The following is an 18172-nucleotide window of genomic DNA, read 5'->3' on the forward strand; positions in this document are numbered from 1 at the left end:
AATTACTTTACTTGTAATAGTAGATTGAGCTTTTTTAAATCGATACTTGATCCCTATAATAAAAAGGTGGTATAGTCATCACTGCTGTCTAATTCCAGAACATTTTCATTATCCCCCAGAAGAAACCCTATACCCATTATCCATCAATTCCCCAGCCCCTGGAAACCACTAATCTATTTTGTGCCTCTATGTATTTGCCTATTCTAGACATTGCAAATAAATGAGATCATATGATACATGGCCTCTGTGTCTGGTTTCTTTCACTTAACAACATATTTTTAAAAGATTTTATTTATTTATTTGAGAGACCGAGAGACAGAGACAGAGAGGAGGGGGGCGGGCAGAGGCAGAGGGAGAAGCAGATTTCCTGCTGAGCAATGAGCCAGATGCAGGTCTCTATCCCAGGACCCTGGGATCATGATCTGAGCCAAAGAAAGATGCTTAACTGACTGAGACATCCATGAACCCCTCACTTAGCATATTATTTTTAGGGTTCATCCATGTTGTAGCATGTATCAATACTTTATTCCTTTCTCTTCCCTTTAAAAATTTTTCTTACCTTTAAAAAATTTTAGTATAATATACGTAACATAAAATTTATCAATTTAAAATTTATTTATTTATTTATTCATGACAGACACACAGAGAGAGAGGCAGAGACATAGGCAGAGGGAGAAGCAGGCTCGATCCAGGGTCTCCAGGATCAGACCCCAGGCCGAAGGCACTAAACCACTGGACCACCAGGGCTGCCCAAAATTTATCATTTTAACCTTTTTTTTTTTTTTTTTTTAGATTTTATTTATTTATTCATGAGAGACACACAGAGAGAGAGGCAGAGACACAGGCAGAGGGAGAAGCAGGCTCCATGCAGGAAGCCCGACGTGGGACTCAATCTCGGGTCTTCAGGATCACGCCCTGGGCCGAAGGCGGTGCTAAACTGCTGAGCCACCCGGGCTGCCCATTAACCATTTTTAAGTGTACAGGTCAAGGGCATTAAGTACATTCACAATGTTGCACAATCATCATCCCCATTCCTCTGCAGAACTTTTTCATCATCCCAAACTGAATCTCTGTCCCTATTAAACAATAATTACACATCCCTTAAATCTCTATTCTACTTTGTCTCTATGAATTTGACTACTCTCGGTACATCATATAAATGGAATCATACAATAGTTGTCCTTTTGTTTCTGCCTTATTTCACTTAGCATCTTGCCTTCAAAGTTCATCTGCACTTTGCTTATATCAGAATGTCATTTTTTATGGCTGACTAATATTCCATTGTATGGCTAAACCACATTGTATTTATCCATTCATCTGTTGATGGATATTTGGGTGTTCACACTTTTTGAGTATTATGAATAATGCTGCTATTAACATTCATGTACACATTTTTGCATGACCATATGTTTTCAATTCTCTTAGGTAGTAGAGACAGGTGGGGCTGTAGAGGAATTTGATGAGTAGTCAACATTGCTCAGCAATTGATCATGACTGAGAGAAGGACAATGATCACTGGGACTCTGTGTCTCCTTTGAGGAAAGCTTGAGGATGTTTTTAGTTGTGTAGAGGATGCTTGTATCTTGTTAAATAAAAGCATAAAGTTGTTACAGTCTTCCTTTGGAAATTTAAGTATAGGTAGAAGGGTGCAAATGGATGCTAAATGGCCAAGTGGATGAACTGTGCTGGTTACCAAGCTGTTGTCTCAGATTCAACTCACCTTTCTAAACTCTACTTTGTAAGAGATAGAAACCTACTTTGTGAGTATAGAACCCTAATTGATATACATAGAGATTATCAGTCAAATTTCTCAGGCAATGAGTGATCATTTATAACTTTATGTTCAAACTGAATTATTTGGGCTCTATGATAATTAAACATAACATAATAGAGAAGAAATTATGTTTTAAATGGTTACCCATTTTCCAAGCAGAGCTCTTCTTTCTTCAAATACCTACAATAAATAAAAAGAACAGAATGATTTTATATTACATGGTTCAAAATACCCATTATAAGAAAGATATCATTAAAGTATCAATAAATAAAAACTGACAGTCTTGGCATTGTACCAGCTGAGTATAAAAAGACAGATGTCATTCCTGAGAGGGTACGTTGGAGGTGATATTGTTTTTGTTTCTCCATGTGGAATTATTCATCTTAAAGAAAAAATAACACTTTTTTTAAAGGCAAGAAATAAGAAAAGAAAGGAATTGTAAAGTGAAATCAATTTTAGAATTTGAAAGAAGGTGAAAAAAACTGACAAAGGAAAAACAGGAAAATGGAGATCCTCTTCCCCCAAATATCAATACTCTGAGAACTTGTGAAATTTATGAATGAGCAGCTCTGTTTTTATATTTCGATGTGTATTTATATCATGGGTGCATCACTGATATGTTTGTAGGATTAGAAATTTATATATGTGTACCTCTGGACATACAACTCAGTGTTTATCTGTATAGGTTTGTTATTATATACAGGTTAGAACAGAAACCATGTCTTATTCATTTTTACATCTTCACTGTACAATATAACGCATATTACAGGTACTCACGTTTGCTAGATTGAATGAATGGGGCTGTGATAAGGAATATCCTTATGAATGTATTGGCGCAATGTGACTAAATTTATGTATTAGTGCAGAGGTGTTTTTCTGAGCATCAGTCATATGTGTGTTTGAATGAATGAGGAAAGGAGACTGATGTGAGAATTTTTTGGCAGAGGAGGGAGTTATGAGGAGAGGAAGCAAGAGAGAGTCAGGAACAGATGTGACTGTCTCTCTCACGCCCACATTCACCCCCTCTGTCAGCTTTCACAATTGGGATTGATGTTTTTTCCCTTCCTTTTAGCACTGCCTAAGTGCTCTAGTGCTGTAAGAATGTTCCCACTTGGAGAGTTGCTTAGGCCCAATTCTTCTCTTTTTTGTGGAGGAGGATGAGGAGCTGGTTTTATGCTTCTAACAGATAATGCTTTCCTTCCTTTTTTAGACTCTCAAACTCTAGTTTCAAAGGGCATACAAGGGATGTCTAGGTGGCTCAGTGGCTGAGCACCTGCCTTCAGCCCAGGGTGTGATCCTGAAGTCCTGAGATCAAGTCCTGCATCAGGCCTCCTGCATGGAGCCTGCTTCTCTCTCTGCCTATGTCTCTGCCTCTCTCTCTCTGTCTCTCATGAATAAATAAAATCTTTTTTAAAAAAGCTATTTAAAAAGGCATACAAAATGGGAATTGAAATAATTGCTTCAACAACCATCTAAGGCCATGAAATGGCTTTTTTGCTCCCGGCCAGAGAATCTCATATATCACAGGTAGACACTTGATAGACTTTAGAGAAGAAAAATGCCCTTCTCCCTTTCCCCCTATTAGTCCTCCCCTGGGCTATTAGGACCCTCAAATAATGGCAACAGATAAACTTGGGATTTCTGAATGAAAACAGAAGATAACCTATAGAACACAGAAGATTTTAAAATCTGGATTCAAATATTTCCTCAACTCTTGCCCTCTAACCAAAGCCTATCAATCATCTGTTGCCTGACTCCAGTCAACAGCACCAGCACTTCTCTGATACCCAGGGATCCAGCTCCTCCCAACTCATATTCCATTTATAGCCCGCATTCCTCTTGGGCTTTACAGGGTTTACCATGGCTCTTTAGTTGTTTCTAGTCATTTTATTTTCCCATGCGGATTACAACCACTTTCTCCATAATCTGTCCAGGTTGCAAGGCAGGCCCTCAATAAACACCTGCTGATTGAACAACAACAAAAAAGCTTCAAAAGTCATAGAATTTTAGAGCTAAAAGGAATTCTTGAGATCTTTTCAATTTCCTTATTTTAGAGAGGACAAGCAGAGGCTCAAAGGCTTACATTTATAAATTTTATTTTACTTTTTAAAAGATTTTATTTATTCACAAGAGACACAGAGAGGAAAAAAAAGAGAGAGAGAGAGAGAGAGACAGAGAAAGAGGCAGAGACACAGGCAGAGGAAGAAGCTGGCTCCAAGCAGGAAGTCCAGCGTGGGACTTGATCCTGGGTCTCCAGGATCACACCCTGGGCTGAAGGCGGCGATACACCGATGAGCCATCCGGGCTGCCCTAAATTTTAAAAATCACTGGTTCAGTTGGCTGTCTGTTCAGCTCAACCCTACCTGGTTCCTCACTATAACTGTGGTCTTCCCTATTCTGACTTCCAGCCCTACATTTGAACTGCTGGGAAGAAGAAAATGTTACCACAACCTCCTTTCAAAAGGCAGATAAGGTGACCATCATAGTGCCCAGTGACAATATGGGGCATTGGAAACAAAGGGGCACTGATTTGAAGGGGAGAGAAGATAGTCAGCAAGAAGGTAGCAGGAAGGGGCACCTTTGGCTCAGGTCATGATCCTGGGGTCCTGGGATTGAGTCCTGCATCCAGCTCCCTGCAGGGAGCCTGCTTCTCCCTCTAACTATGTCTCTGCCTCTTTCTCTGTGTCTCTCATGAATAAATAAATAAAATCTTAAAAAAAAAAAAAAAAGAAGGTGGCAGGAAAGGAATGGAGTGGGAGGTGGGGAGTGTTACTTAGGCTAACACAGTAGTCTTTTTTTTTTTTTTTTTTTAGAGGACAGAGTCAGGGAGAGGGAGAGAGAGAATCTTAAACAGGCTCCATGCCCAGTGCAGAGCTTGACATGGAGCTCGCTCTCATATCCCTGAGACAATGATCTGAACCAAAACCAAGAGTCAGATGTTTAACCAACTAAGCCACCCAGGCACCCGTAAACAATAGTCTTTAGAGGGCCAATGACCAAGTCTAAGCAAGTCTAAGCAAATCCACTTCTTACAAAGGCATCTAGATCCAAATAGAAACTGATGGAAGTCAGGGGGAGAGGAATACCACTAGACAAGCTCAGTTCTGGCTCTGACTCGACCCTTGCAAGAAATAGAATTTGGGACACACTATTTGTCAGGTGTTCAGTCAGTCTTATATTCTCTGGTTTAGAGTTAGTCTTCATTCCAAAGACTTGCAATGAGGTTTGTCCTCTTAAAGAGCTGAAAAACAAAGTATTGATTCAAAATAGAAATATTAAAATGGATCATCTTTCCTCCCAGAGCCCTGCAGTTTGTTTATATCACAGTTTATTCAGAGCCTGCTGTTAAGTCAAAATCCTACGGTTGTTATTTTAGTCTGTTGACACTGCAGTTACATATTTCACCATGCGACATCATTACAGTGTAGGAGTGAAACATTTAGGGGCTCCTAAATTATGAGTGATGGATGGTAACTAGGTGCTTTTTCTCAGAACACCTTTTAACATGTAACTGTACTACATCTTGAAAAAGAAATGTTGGCTACTTTCAATTAAAACACTAGATGACGGGCCACCTAGGTGGCTCAGTGGTTGAGCCTCTGCCTTTGGGTCAGGGCATGATCCCGGAGTCCTGGGATTGAGTCCCACACTGGGCTTCCTACATGGAGCCTGCTTCTCCCTTTGCCTATGTCTCTGCCTCTCTCTCTATGTCTCTCATGAATAAATAAATAAAATCTTAAAAAAAATAAAACACTAGATGGCAAAGAAATGCATACTTTAAAAACACTCTTCTCTCAAAATTCATAATGCCCAAGTTATTTTGAAATCTGTCACATTTGGCTATGCTGATCATACTATCTTTTAAGGCATCTGAATTTGAATTCAATCTCTGTGCTAAAGGCCTGCTGCAAAGTTAAATTCCTGTACCCGGTGAAGCATCAAATGTTGTATGGAAGTGTTGAATCACTACATTGTACACCTGAAACGAATATTACCCTCTATGTTAACTAACTAGAACTTAAGTAAAAACTTAAAATACTGTGACCCTTTTTAAATCTAAAATAGTTGCATAGTTTACATTTTACTACAGAATCGAACAAAGACACAATTGAAATGAGAACAGAAAACAGGACCTCAAAATTACACCAATCATTGGTGACATTTAAATGCCCTGTTTTACAAGTATAGAAAAACCCTTGACATTATTTATGCATAGACACCTTCTGGCCAGCTGCATCCTTGGCATCTATTTTTAATACATTTTACACAGAATGTTAGATCTGGAAGCAACCTCCAAGGTAATCTGATCCAACATAACTCATTTTATAAAGGAGGATGGTAAAGCCCAGAGAAAGGAAGTGACTTATTCAAGTCATGTAGGAAATTATCAGTGTTCTGGAACCAGAGTTTTCAATCCCCAGAATTATTGTTCTCTCCTTACTCTTATTTGTATCATTTTTAGATTGTTTTAAGATTTGGAGTTTTAGAAATTTTATTGCACTATGTAAAGTAAAAAATGAAAGCTTTCTTCTTACAGGACCACCTCCCCCAATGCCATCTAACTCTTTGGGGAAAACCATGATTAATAGTTTGGCATTGGGGCACCTGACTGGTTCAGTCAGTAGAGCATGTGACTCTTGATCTGGAGGTTGTGAGTTTGAGCCTCACATTAAGTAGAGATTACTTAAAAAAATAATTTGGTCTACCCATATACAAATTTTATGTGTGTCTATGTATATCTACACATTTATATGTATGTATGTGTTCTCTCTCTGGCCCTCCCTTACTCCTTCTCTAAAAAGAGAAATGTTAATTATTAAAAAAAAAAAAAGGGGATCCCTGGGTGGCACAGCGGTTTAGCGCCTGCCTTTGGCCCAGGGCGCGATCCTGGAGACCCGGGATCGAATCCCATGTCGGGCTCCCAGTGCATGGAGCCTGCTTCTCCCTCTGCCTATGTCTCTGCCTCTCTCTCTCTCTCTCTGTGTGACTATCATAAATAAATAAAAATTAAAAAAAAAAAAAGATTCTCTCTCTGGCCCTCCCTTACTCCTTCTCTAAAAAGAGAAATGTTAATTATTAAAAAAAAAAAAAAAAACAAACCATCAGCTTTTGAATGATCGGGTAAGTGACTAGAGCCACTTGTGTGTGTATGTGTGTGTGTGTGTGTGTATACATGCAGATATTTAAATGTTAAACATATGATTCTTGATTTCAGCTCAAGTCATGATCTCAGGGTTGTGGGATCATGCCCTAGGTCAGGCTCCTCACTCAGCAGGGAGCCGAGTTAAGATTCCCTCTCTCTCTGCCTACCCCATAACAAATAAATCTTTTTTAAAAATAGAGAGGTCTAAAGAACAAAATAAATATTATCTCAAGAGATTATCATTTTGAGACAAAAACTATTAAAAAACCAAGATGAGATAATGTAATGCTTGCTGTGATCTATTGCCCAGGATTTACTCACCCACCTGTTGGGAGTGATGTTGACTGTCAGCTATGAGCTTGAGAGCTCTGCTTTGTTCCAGGTTAGGCCCTTCCATGGGACAGCTAACATCTACTGAATAGTCAGCATAGAAGTATATTTTTTATTATTTACTTATTTATTTAAATAATCTCTACACCCAGTGTGGGGCTCAAACTCACAACCCTGAGATCAAGAGTCAGATGCTACACCAACTAAGCCAGCCAGATCCGCCAATGTAGAAGTATACAGGCAGGTGGCTACAGGGCCAGGCCTCAGACCTATGGCCTTCTCTCTTCCTCCCTCCTTCTCCCCTCACCCACCTCCCCTTTTTTCCCTTCCTTTCCCTGGTGCTGATCCAGAGAGCCCTCCACAATCAATGCTCTACACACTAATCTCAAAGTCTGAGTCTCTAGTAAGCCAACCTGCAATGGGCAATCAGGCAATTAAGATACTTTTTTTCTCCGCAGCTGCTAAATCGACCAAGGCTTCTAATTTTTCAAAGATAATTTCTGAAAATCAAGGCACCCAACAAATATGTATTTTGATTCAAGTCACTTTTTCACATATGTGTAAAACCTTCACAATTCTCTGAGAAAACAGATTTCAAAACCAAACACTGAAGCTTTTTGGTAGGGGAAAGCAGAGAAGCTGTTAGATAAACTGTTGTGAGTGCCAAGAACATTAACAAACAGGTACTCAATAAACAGTTGTTGAGCTGAATAAAAAAAGACTTTCTCAATAAACTTGCAGCGTTTGCGCTCATGGCCAGATGAAGGCTGAATTTGTCTCTCATTCTCTGCCTTTCCTTTTGTTTCTCCTGGTCCCTCCTCTTAGTCTATGTATCATTCTTCTTTTCTCATTTCTTTTATCTTTTTCCTTTTCAGTCTCTCTCCCTTTTATTTCTCACTATTACGAGGGCTACACTAATATCTCTCTCCTCAAAATTGCTAATGTTTCATATCAGAGAGTAGAAACAGAAAAGTGCTGAACAGGAGGGGTCAGGACTGATGCTCTTGTTTTGCCAGGGTGGTTAGCATATCTACTCACTTTCAAGGCCAACGTTCAAATTCAGACTAAGGAAGGAGGGATTTAGAGACTGGAAGGAGAGAGACAGTGAAGGAGGTCCCAGGGAGGATGGCTGAATTCTGACTCCATCTTTTGGAACTATGTCAGGCATGGAAAATGCAGAGAGAAAAGATAGAATCACAGCTCTTAACACATTACAGTCGAGTAGGAAAGTTGGTAAACAGTGATGAGAGCAAAGAGAAGCAAGCAGGAGGAGGCTCTCCCAAGAAAATGACATTTGAGTTGGCTAGTAGGGGAGGCAGCAAGGGGAGCAAAAGAGTGGAGGTGTGAGAGACCATGGCTCATCTGGAAGCCACTTAATTGGCCTGAGCATAGGACAGAAGGAAGCAGTGGCAGGGCTTGGAACTGAGAGGTTAGTTGAGGTCAACTTACAAAAGATCCTCATTGCTAGGTGTAGTGATTTGGAATTTACTCTGTGGAGCAGGGTCTGTTATCAGTTTCACACTGTAGGATTCACTTGGTATTTTATTTTTAAATTTTATTTGTTACTTTTTTAAAATTTTGATATTTTAGAAAAATCATTCTGGGGCCAGACTAGAAGATGGATTGGTAGGAATTGAGGCAATGAAACCAGTTGGGGATTACAGCAGTGCATCAGGCAAAGCGTTATGAGAGTATATGAACCAATGATGTGAAGCTGGAGGCATATGTAAATGAATGCAGGAAAGGGGCCCAGATGAAGAGGAAGACTTCTAGAACTTGAAAATGAATTAGATGGGGACACCCGGGTGGCTCAATTGGTTAAGTATCTGCATTTGCTCAGGTCATGATCTTGGAGTCCTGGGATCGAACCCCACATCCCTAGTCAGCAAGAAATCTACTTCTCCCTCTGCCACTCCCCCTACTTGTACTCTCTTGCTCTCTCTCTGTCAAATAAATAAAATCTTTAAAAAAATGAATTGGATGTGGAAGTGAGGAGTGAGGGGGTACTGGTAGACACACCTCTTTGGGCCTCCCTCTTATACTCCTACTAAATATCTTGGAATACTAAGGGTGCAAGGTTTTCATTGTTCTTTCCTTGGGACCATTTTTCCAAGGTACATTTGGAGTAAGACAACCTTGAGTAATGAGATACTATCACTCTTTGGGGCCAAGGGCGGGCTTGCTTACTGCTTAGTATAAAAGCAGTGGATTCCCTGGGCTCACTGTTTCTTAGTTGTGATGTAAACCCATGGTGTGTGTAGTATTTTTTTGGGCCTTCTGGAGCACTCTTGTGAGAAAAGGCAGGCAAGAAGAACCAATGCAAATGTGGTGCTCCTGCTGCTTGCTGCACTGTAACAGAGATTTTTGTCTCTGACCCAAGAATCTTGTGTTTTCCTGTGAAAGAGTAGTGTCTTCTATGCCATAAGTAACAGACTAAGTTATTAGCATGTAAATTGGGGAAAACCAATCCAGAGCTGGCATGGAGAAGGATAATTTCTGGCTTGAGTGACTTGGTGTAAAGTGATGCCTTTTACCAGAAGGAGGAACTTGGTGTAAAGTGATGCCTTTTACCAATAGGAGCAAAATAATCAAGTCAGTTTTATTGATGTTGATTGTATTTTACTGACAACTAGGTGTGGTCCTTGTAATAGGTATTGACTATAGGAGCTCACTGACCTGTTGGTAAATTCTGCCCTTAAGTGAAGTAGGAATAGAAATCCCCAGAGGTTGGCCAGTCTCACACACCAGCATGATACTCAGCTTCCCATCTCTGCAGTCCTTTGGTTCATTCCATTAGTGATTTCCCGGAATGCAGGTAGGAAATAAACTTCTTAGGAGTAGCTGAGTAATGTTAGTATCAATTGAGATTTATTCATTTTATTTGGTTAAATATGCAGCATTATCCAGTAACTGAAACTCTAGCAAGAAAATCTTTTTTGAGAACTCCTCACAGACAACCCTTTCCTCTCTCATTCCTGATGGTTCCAACAGAGAATCAGTGATGGAAGAGAAAAGCATTTGGGATGAAAGAGAGAAGAGCAGTAACAGTAGATATGGATGAGGAAAGTACAAATCTAACACATTTTCTTCATGGGCAGGGATCCTGTCTACTGCCAGCCTTGCCCACATAGCAAGGACTCAACTAAGTTTTTTTTTTTTTTAATTCTCCATTTGCTTCTTTTTTCCCCGAAGATTTTATTTATTTTTTCATGAGGGACACTGGGAAAGGCAGAGACACAGACAGAGGGAGAAACAGTTTCCTCAAGGGGAGCCCGATGTGGGACTTTATCCTGGGACTCTGGGACCACGCCCTGAGCCGAAGACAGATGCTCAACCACTGAGCCACCCAGGCATCCCTCCATTTGCTTTTTAATCAATTACAACAATCCTAAACAATTCTTGTTCATATTTTGATAAATAACATTTTAATACTTTTTTTTTCTTTAAGGCATGGATGCAATGGATAAAATGGCTCCAGTCACTTACCCGATCATTCAAAAGCTGATGGTTTAGGGGTGTCCAGGTACTCATCTTTGTCTGCATTTTGGGACCATCTATGCATTTTGGAGGTGCAAATGCCATCATAAAATAACTGAATATCCTTCCATAAGAAAAATCATACCTATCAGAAGAAATGAATCATGTAATCTTCAGAATATTCAAAGCACTAACACCACACCATCTTTTAGCATGTTGACAGAGAGAATTGGGGGGAAGAACATTTACTGGGAGCATTTTATAGGTCAGGCACTTTATATCCATGCTAAAAGCTCATAACAATTTGAAGAGTTGGTAGGTTTTAGCTCATTTTATGTATGGAAAAAAGAAGCTCATTGAGCTTCTTACATACCCTGCCTAAGTTTATACTGACAGTAGGTTGTGGAATTAGAAATCATACCAGATCTGTTTAAATCACTCCTGCCTAGAATATACTGTACTGGCCAGAAAGAAGTATTTTAATTTATAAAATCATAGTGCGACAGAAAGTACTCTATCCCAGTCCCTTGTGTCTTTCTTCCTCCCCTCTTTCTGATATCTAAGTCATAAGGGTTCTAGCTTGATACCATATTTAAGAAGTAGAATGGTGTAATGGACAAAGCTAAGCCTTTAGAGATGGATAGATTTGGTTTTACTAGGGGAAATGTGCTGTTTTTTAAATGCCCACTATAGGTCTACATTCATTTAATTAAAACACTTTAATTCTCATGAAGAATTACTTTGCCCTCAGTGCTTAAAATCTACTCATTTGGTTAATCAAGGTGGCCTCCTCTTCCTCAGCCAAGACATGGTTATGAGACCAAGCTAGGCCAGTTGGACTGACACTGGCTCATCCTTATTGGACGGCTGAGGTCGTTGTTCACAGCAGCACTGATGTTCTGTCAAATTGCTCCTGCTGCCTTACCCCTCAGAAGCACCTTGTCCCTTCTTGCTCATTTCGTGAGCTACCTGACATCCTTGCAATAAATTTCCTCTTTCTGCTTATTTATTTACATTGCAAACATTACATTTGCTAACATTAAAAATTATAAAACTTTTAACCTTATACAGGTTTGATCTTGGCTCTAAAACCTACTAGCTGTATAATGTTTTGCAAATTATTCAGTCTATCTGAGCATTTAATCTATTTGCATCTACCTCCAACCACTGTTTCAAAGACTGGAGAAAATGGGTCCAGCAGAATGCCTGACAAATGGATGGTCTCAATAACTAGTAACTTCCCTGTAACCTTTCCTAGAACTTTCTGTCATTTACAGGGTGCCTCAAAACCTATTAGAGAGCCATAACAAAATATTTAAAGTGGAAAACATTTAAAACGGGTTGATGATAGTTTCAATATATATCTTCAGAGTATCTGCTTTCTTCTGCCTTCCTTCCTCTCTGAAGGTGGGTTTCTATCAGAAGGCAGTGGTTGTGACCAAGAGAGCCAGGGCTTGCCTGCCTGTTCTTTCTTTTTTTTAAGATTTTATTTATTCATTCATGAGAGACAGAGAGAGAGAGAGGCAGAGACATAGGCAGAGGGAGAAGCAGGCTCCTTGCGGGGAGCCCCATGCAAGACTCAATCCCAGAACCTGGGGATCACAACCTGAGCCAAAGACAGACGTTCAACCACTGAGACGTTCAACCTTGCCTGCCTGTTCTATGGGCTCCAAAGACTACTCTACAGAAAAGACTAGACAATTAAACACACACACACACACACACACACACACACACACACACACACACATTACTTTTTGGCTGATATGGGATTTCCCCGAAAGCTAGATCTGAAATCTTTGAGGCTCTCACTTGACAGGCAATATTCTCTCTTGGGTTTGAGTTATAGCAGAAGATAAAGCCAATGTTTGAAAACTACAGGGGCATCATTACACAATTCCTTCTTGGCAGTTGCCTCCTGCCACCACTCCACTGGTATAAAGAAGACTCACATCAGCACTCACATTTTCCCCAACCTCTAACAGTTAATTATCTGAGTCACATGTGAGCCAACTTGCAAAAGGTATAAGAAATTATTTCATTACAGTTTTGTTAATTGGCAGCTATAAAAGTATGTGCGAGTGGGCAAGTTAAAGATACAAAGCATGGTCTTTGAGCCTAGATCTGCTCAGTTAAAAAACCACCTATTTCTTTTTGTTTTGTATTGTTCTTACTTATGTTTGACCTTTTTTCTCTTTAAACCAGTTGTTTTTAATCTTTTTTTTTTTGAGGGTCATAAAGCTCTTGGAGAACATGATGAAAGCTATAAATCCTTTCCCTAGAAAAATGCACATTAACACAAAATTTTGCTTAGGCCAGGTGAAAAACTCCTGCTGTAAGCTGAGAACTTTTCAGTTTGTGTAGGAAACAAGCTAGGCACAATTTCTGAATGAAGACAAAATAGCTTCTCTTGAGCTTCCCTAAGGTCCTGCACTGGCTGTTTTCCTTTTCCTGGTTCCTAAAAGCTAGAAATTATTTGATTAGCCTTTCTTCAATCAACTTGGTTTTCAGGAGATGGGGCTGGCCAGGAGAAACAGCTCTCTTGGTAATACAGTTCTGCTGAAGCATTCAAATGGGGCTGTCCTGCCCTTGCCTTCATCATTATTCTTTTGTGGGTTTTTTTCCTCCTCTTCCCATTCCAGAAGATGCGCAGTGTACATACCTGCATGTACACACATGTTCACAGCACAAACACTCAGGATTATTACAAAGACAGACATTTTTATATAACATACACAAGAAATAACTGTCCCCACTTTTTGTCACCAAGACAAAGCAAGCTGTCTTCCTCTCCTTCCACACAGAAAGCTTGCTCCTCTTTTTTGTGTGACCTCTTTCCACTTTATTTTTTTTTTAATTTTTTTTTAAATTTATTTATGATAGTCACACAGAGAGAGAGAGAGAGAGAAGCAGAGACACAGGCAGAGGGAGAAGCAGGCTCCATGCACCGGGAGCCTGACGTGGGATTCGATCCCGGGTCTCCAGGATCGCGCCCTGGGCCAAAGGCAGGCGCCAAACCGCTGCGCCACCCAGGGATCCCCCTCTTTCCACTTTAATGGCTGTCCCTGAATGCTGATCTTTAATTTTCCTTTAAATGAAAAGGAAAAAAGAGGGTCTTTGGCCTTAACCCCCAAGGTATGGTTCTAGTTCCACATTCAACAGCAAGGATGGGTCCTCTGGTGAAGTTTCAGGGGTTACAAACCTCCAATCTCATTTTCAGACCCACACTGTCACCATTATTTGACTTTACTAAGGACCTACTAGTCCTGTGTTAGGGGTACAAATATAAGAGTCTTTGCTTTAATAAAGCATGCAGTCTACTGGAAGAAAGGTTTCTTTTTTAAAAAAAAGATTTTATTTATTTATTCGTAGAGACACAGAGAGAGAGGCAGAGACACAGGCAGAGGGAGAAGCAGGCATCATACAGAAAGCCTGACGTGGGACTCGATCCAGGGTCTCCAGGATCAAGCCCTGGGCTGCAGGCAGCGCTAAACCGCTGTGCCACCGGGGCTGCCCTTTTTTTTTTTTTTTTACAAAAAATGTATATATTTAAGGTGTACAATTTGATGTTTTGATATATGTATCAATTTGATATATGTATCAATGTAATCATTGTGAAATTATTACAATCAAGGTATTTAACAGATCATCACCTCTCATAGTTAGCATTTGTGTATGTTGAACACATGAGAGCTACTCTTAGTTTTCTTTGTTTTTTTTTTTTAAGATTTTATTTATTTATTTATTTGGCAGAGAGTGAGAGGGCACAAGCAGGGGGAATAGCAAAATGAGAGGGGGAAGCAGACTCCCCTCTGAGCAGGGAGCCCAATGTGTAGTTTGATCCTAGGATCATGCCCTGAGCTGAAGGCAGATGCTTAACTGCCTGAGCCACCCAGGCACTCCTCGCTCTTATTAGTTTTCAAGTATAAAACATATTATTAATTACAGTTCACCATGCTAGACATTAGATCTCCAGAACTTATTCATCTTATAACTGAAAGTTTGTACCCTTTAATCAATGTCTCCCGACATCCCCTAGCCCCTGGAAACCACCATTCTACTAAGGGAAATATTTTTTTTAAAGACCAGTTGAGAGCAGCCCAGGTGGCTCAGCGGGTTAGCACCGCCTTCAGCCCAGGGCGTGATCCTGGAGACCCGAGATTGAGTCCCATGTCAGGCTCCCTGCATGGAGCCTGCTTCTCCCTCTGCCTGTGTCTCTCATGAATAAATAGATAAAATCTTAAAAAAAAAAAAAAAAAAAAAGAACAAGTTGAGGGATGCTTGGGTGGCTCAGTCGGTTAAGCATCTGCTTTCAGCTGCTTTTATGATCTCACAGTCCTAGGATCAGGGTTCCTTCTTAGCAGGGAATGTGCTTCTCCTTCTTCCTCTTTCTCTGCCCCAACCCTGCTTGTGCTCTCTCTCTCTCTCTCTCATAAATAAATAGAATCTTAAAAAAAAAAAAAAAGACCAGTTGATTGTACCACTTTTCAGCTCAAAAACCTTCAGAGGCTCTCTGATGGCTACAACATAACTAGACTCCTTAGCATGGAAGTCTAGGTCCACTATGAGTTTACCTCAATCTACCTTTTCAGCCTCATCCCCCTTTTTCTCCCTTCACGCACTATCCACCCAGACACACGGAACTTTGGTACAAAACAACTAGTACAGAACTCTGATGCTTCTTTGCTCATGTGGTTTTCTTACATTGCTCACCTGAATCCTAATCCCAGCACTACATAATGGCTGCTCAATTATTTGTTAAATCAACTGACTGAATGAACACAATAGTGGAGAAGAAGCAGTTTAAAGATTAAAGCTAATACAAATGTAGAATAAAACTCAGAACATTATGAATTGAACACTGGAATTAAACTCAGGATTATTGGATTTTCATTTGGAATTAACAGACCAAAACAGGATTGAGTTTCTCTGCCAACACACATTGTGCATTGCTGTATCATCAGAGAAGGAAATAATATTATCAAAAAATTATCAGGAAACAAGGTATGGTTAGATTTCAACATGAATTCATCTTATATTCAACTAATTAGAGCAAAGCAAAAACTACACTAGATCCAAAGAGCTAGTGTCTGATAGGCACAGAAATAATTAACTGTTGTTAATTTCGTAAGTATGAAGCATCTGGCACTTAAACTGCAGCTGAAAGGGAGCAAAATGTAATCCCCAGGAGCGCTAACAAGATTTGTGAGAGGCCCAGGAGAATCTCAGAGTGGAGCTCTGTAAAGAGTCTCCATCTTTTTCATGCACTGCCCACTGCTCTCACCTCTTTCAGCTCACCTCCCTCTTCAAGCCTCAAGCGCTGGTGTTGCCATGGCAGCTTTTTCTTTGACTCTGTCCAGCCCCCACCCTTCCTTCCAGTAGTCCAATCACCATCTATAGAGCCTTTCTCTGGCATCCGGGGTCTCTTAGGCAACAATGTGTGGTCTCTTGATTGGTCAAGAGATTCAGGAGGGCTGGCTCCAAAATTGGGCACACGGAGAAAATTAAAAAAGCCCAAGTGCCAAGAGGGTGGGAGGGGCTGCAATCTCCCAATATAATGCCGCAAGAAAGATGCGTCCAATCCGGACACTAGAAGCACTGACAAACACTCAAGACATATTTGTGTTCCAAATGAGGGCAACCTACTGAGCATGCCCAATTACATTTCTCTGGCCATTCCCGAGCTCCAAAATGTAAATTCCACTTTTCCGGGTTTTAAGAGTGGCCAACAGGTAAAAGAGGGTGGGAGGGAAAAAAACAACAACTCGCGACTAGTTCAATAAAAGAATAGCACCTGCAGCAGGAAGTGGAAGGACGTGGAGAAATTGCCTAACTGACAAACTCACAAATGCTTCAACGTGAATTTCAGCAGGAATTCGGGCTGACTGACAGATACACCAGGGAACCAGCAGATGGCATGGCTTAATAAGAATAACTCCAAATTTGGAAAATTTTACAGACCGGGCTCATTTAAAATTCTTGAGCACCCATCATATAATTAGGGGCAGAGTGAGAACATAAGGATAAAAAAGATGAGAAAGACTGGAAAATGCAATGTGTAAATAACTAATATAAGACCCACATTGTTAACTGTTGTTGATAGAACTACAAACAAGTACTGGAGAACCACCAAAAATTCAAAATTCCAGACGGAGCTTCTTTGGTACATATAAAGGAGTTCCTGTGGGCAGCAGGTAACAACGAAAAGAAAAAAAAAAAAACAAAAAATCCCCAAATTTCACTATCTTATGCTTCCAAAAATAGATAAGAATATGCTCTCCTCCCAACTTCAGTGTAAACCTATGTTTCATAGTTTTGAGATAGGCAGCATTTGTATATCTCCAACTTGAAAAAGGAAAGTGAAGCTCATGGAGATTGTTGCTTTCCTTGAGTTAACAAAGGATCTGTACTTGGCCAAACTGAAATTGGAACCTAGGTTGTCTGAATTCCAGCCCAGTGGTTTTTCCACATGATCAGGTTGTATGTAAACGAATAAACAAAGCCTTTGGTGGGGGATGGGGACCTGAGGGAGGTAGCAGATACAACGCTAAATTACCATGTACAGTATTACCAGTTAACATTTATGCTTTCAAAACGAGTTCATCCAGAAAGAGACCTGTTTTAACAACATGCTGCTTGAGTGCTATGTCTCTCTGTGAAGTTCCCACTCATTAAAGACTTTCTATTGGGGGTTATAACATGAAATGAAAGGGATATGGGATAAAAGAAACCATCTCACTTTATCCCTGTTGAATTTCAGTAATTTTATACCTGAAAATAAGTGCCCTGTCGACTCTCCTCTCAACCAGCACCCTCTGGGTGTCCTCTGGTCCAGCACCTCATCCATCTAACTGCAGATGCTCCCTTTGCCCTGATCTGAATGACATCAGTCAATGTTCATAGTGAGCACACCAGCTTATTTTTTTTAATATTTTATTTATTTATTCATAGAGACAGAGAGAGAGAGGCAGAGACACAGGCAGAGGGAGAAGCAGGCTCCACGCAGAGAGCCGGACGTGGGACTCGATCCGGGGTCTCCAGGATCACGCCCTGGGCTGAAGGCGGCGCTAAACTGCTGCGCCACCAGGGCTACCCGCACACCAGCTTAAAGTCTGAAATACTTCAAACATAACAATTTAGAGACTACATAAGAAATACCCTTTATCCCCATCAAAAATTAAAAAAAAATATTAACATTTGCTTTGTGTGTGATTAACGGTTGACGCCCCTTTTGTACACTTTCCAGATCTCATTATCCTCCCTGCCTTTCTAGAGATAACCACTATCTACGGATTGGTGTGTAGCCTACTTGCCCATTTTTTATGCTTTCTATATATACATGTTTGGTCTCATAAACAATACAGTCAGGTGTTTTTAAAGAGATACCATAATTTACCTATCTCATAGTTTGTTTTTTTTTCTTTGTAGTTCGCTTTTTTCAATGTTAT

At 40.2% G+C, this 18172-nt stretch overlaps 1 protein-coding gene across 7 annotated transcripts in view; it reads right to left on the reverse strand.

The window, feature by feature from the left end:
• The window catches only part of FBXO16 (F-box protein 16), a 78573-nt gene extending 62461 nt beyond the window's left edge, over window positions 1-16112 (reverse strand). For all 7 annotated transcript variants that reach the window (XM_072719575.1, XM_026007850.2, XM_026007852.2 and 4 more), the window contains exons 1-3: window positions 16009-16112; window positions 10734-10869; window positions 1919-1954 (exon numbers count right to left, since the gene is read on the reverse strand). In XM_072719575.1, the coding sequence (XP_072575676.1) occupies window positions 1919-1954; window positions 10734-10832 (135 nt within the window). In that variant the 5' untranslated portion in view covers window positions 10833-10869; window positions 16009-16112. The remainder of the gene's footprint in view (window positions 1-1918; window positions 1955-10733; window positions 10870-16008) is intronic.
• Window positions 16113-18172: the final 2060 nt, after the last annotated feature.

This window comes from Vulpes vulpes, chromosome 9 (assembly GCF_048418805.1).
Source record: "Vulpes vulpes isolate BD-2025 chromosome 9, VulVul3, whole genome shotgun sequence".
NCBI classification, from domain to species: Eukaryota; Metazoa; Chordata; class Mammalia; order Carnivora; family Canidae; genus Vulpes; species Vulpes vulpes.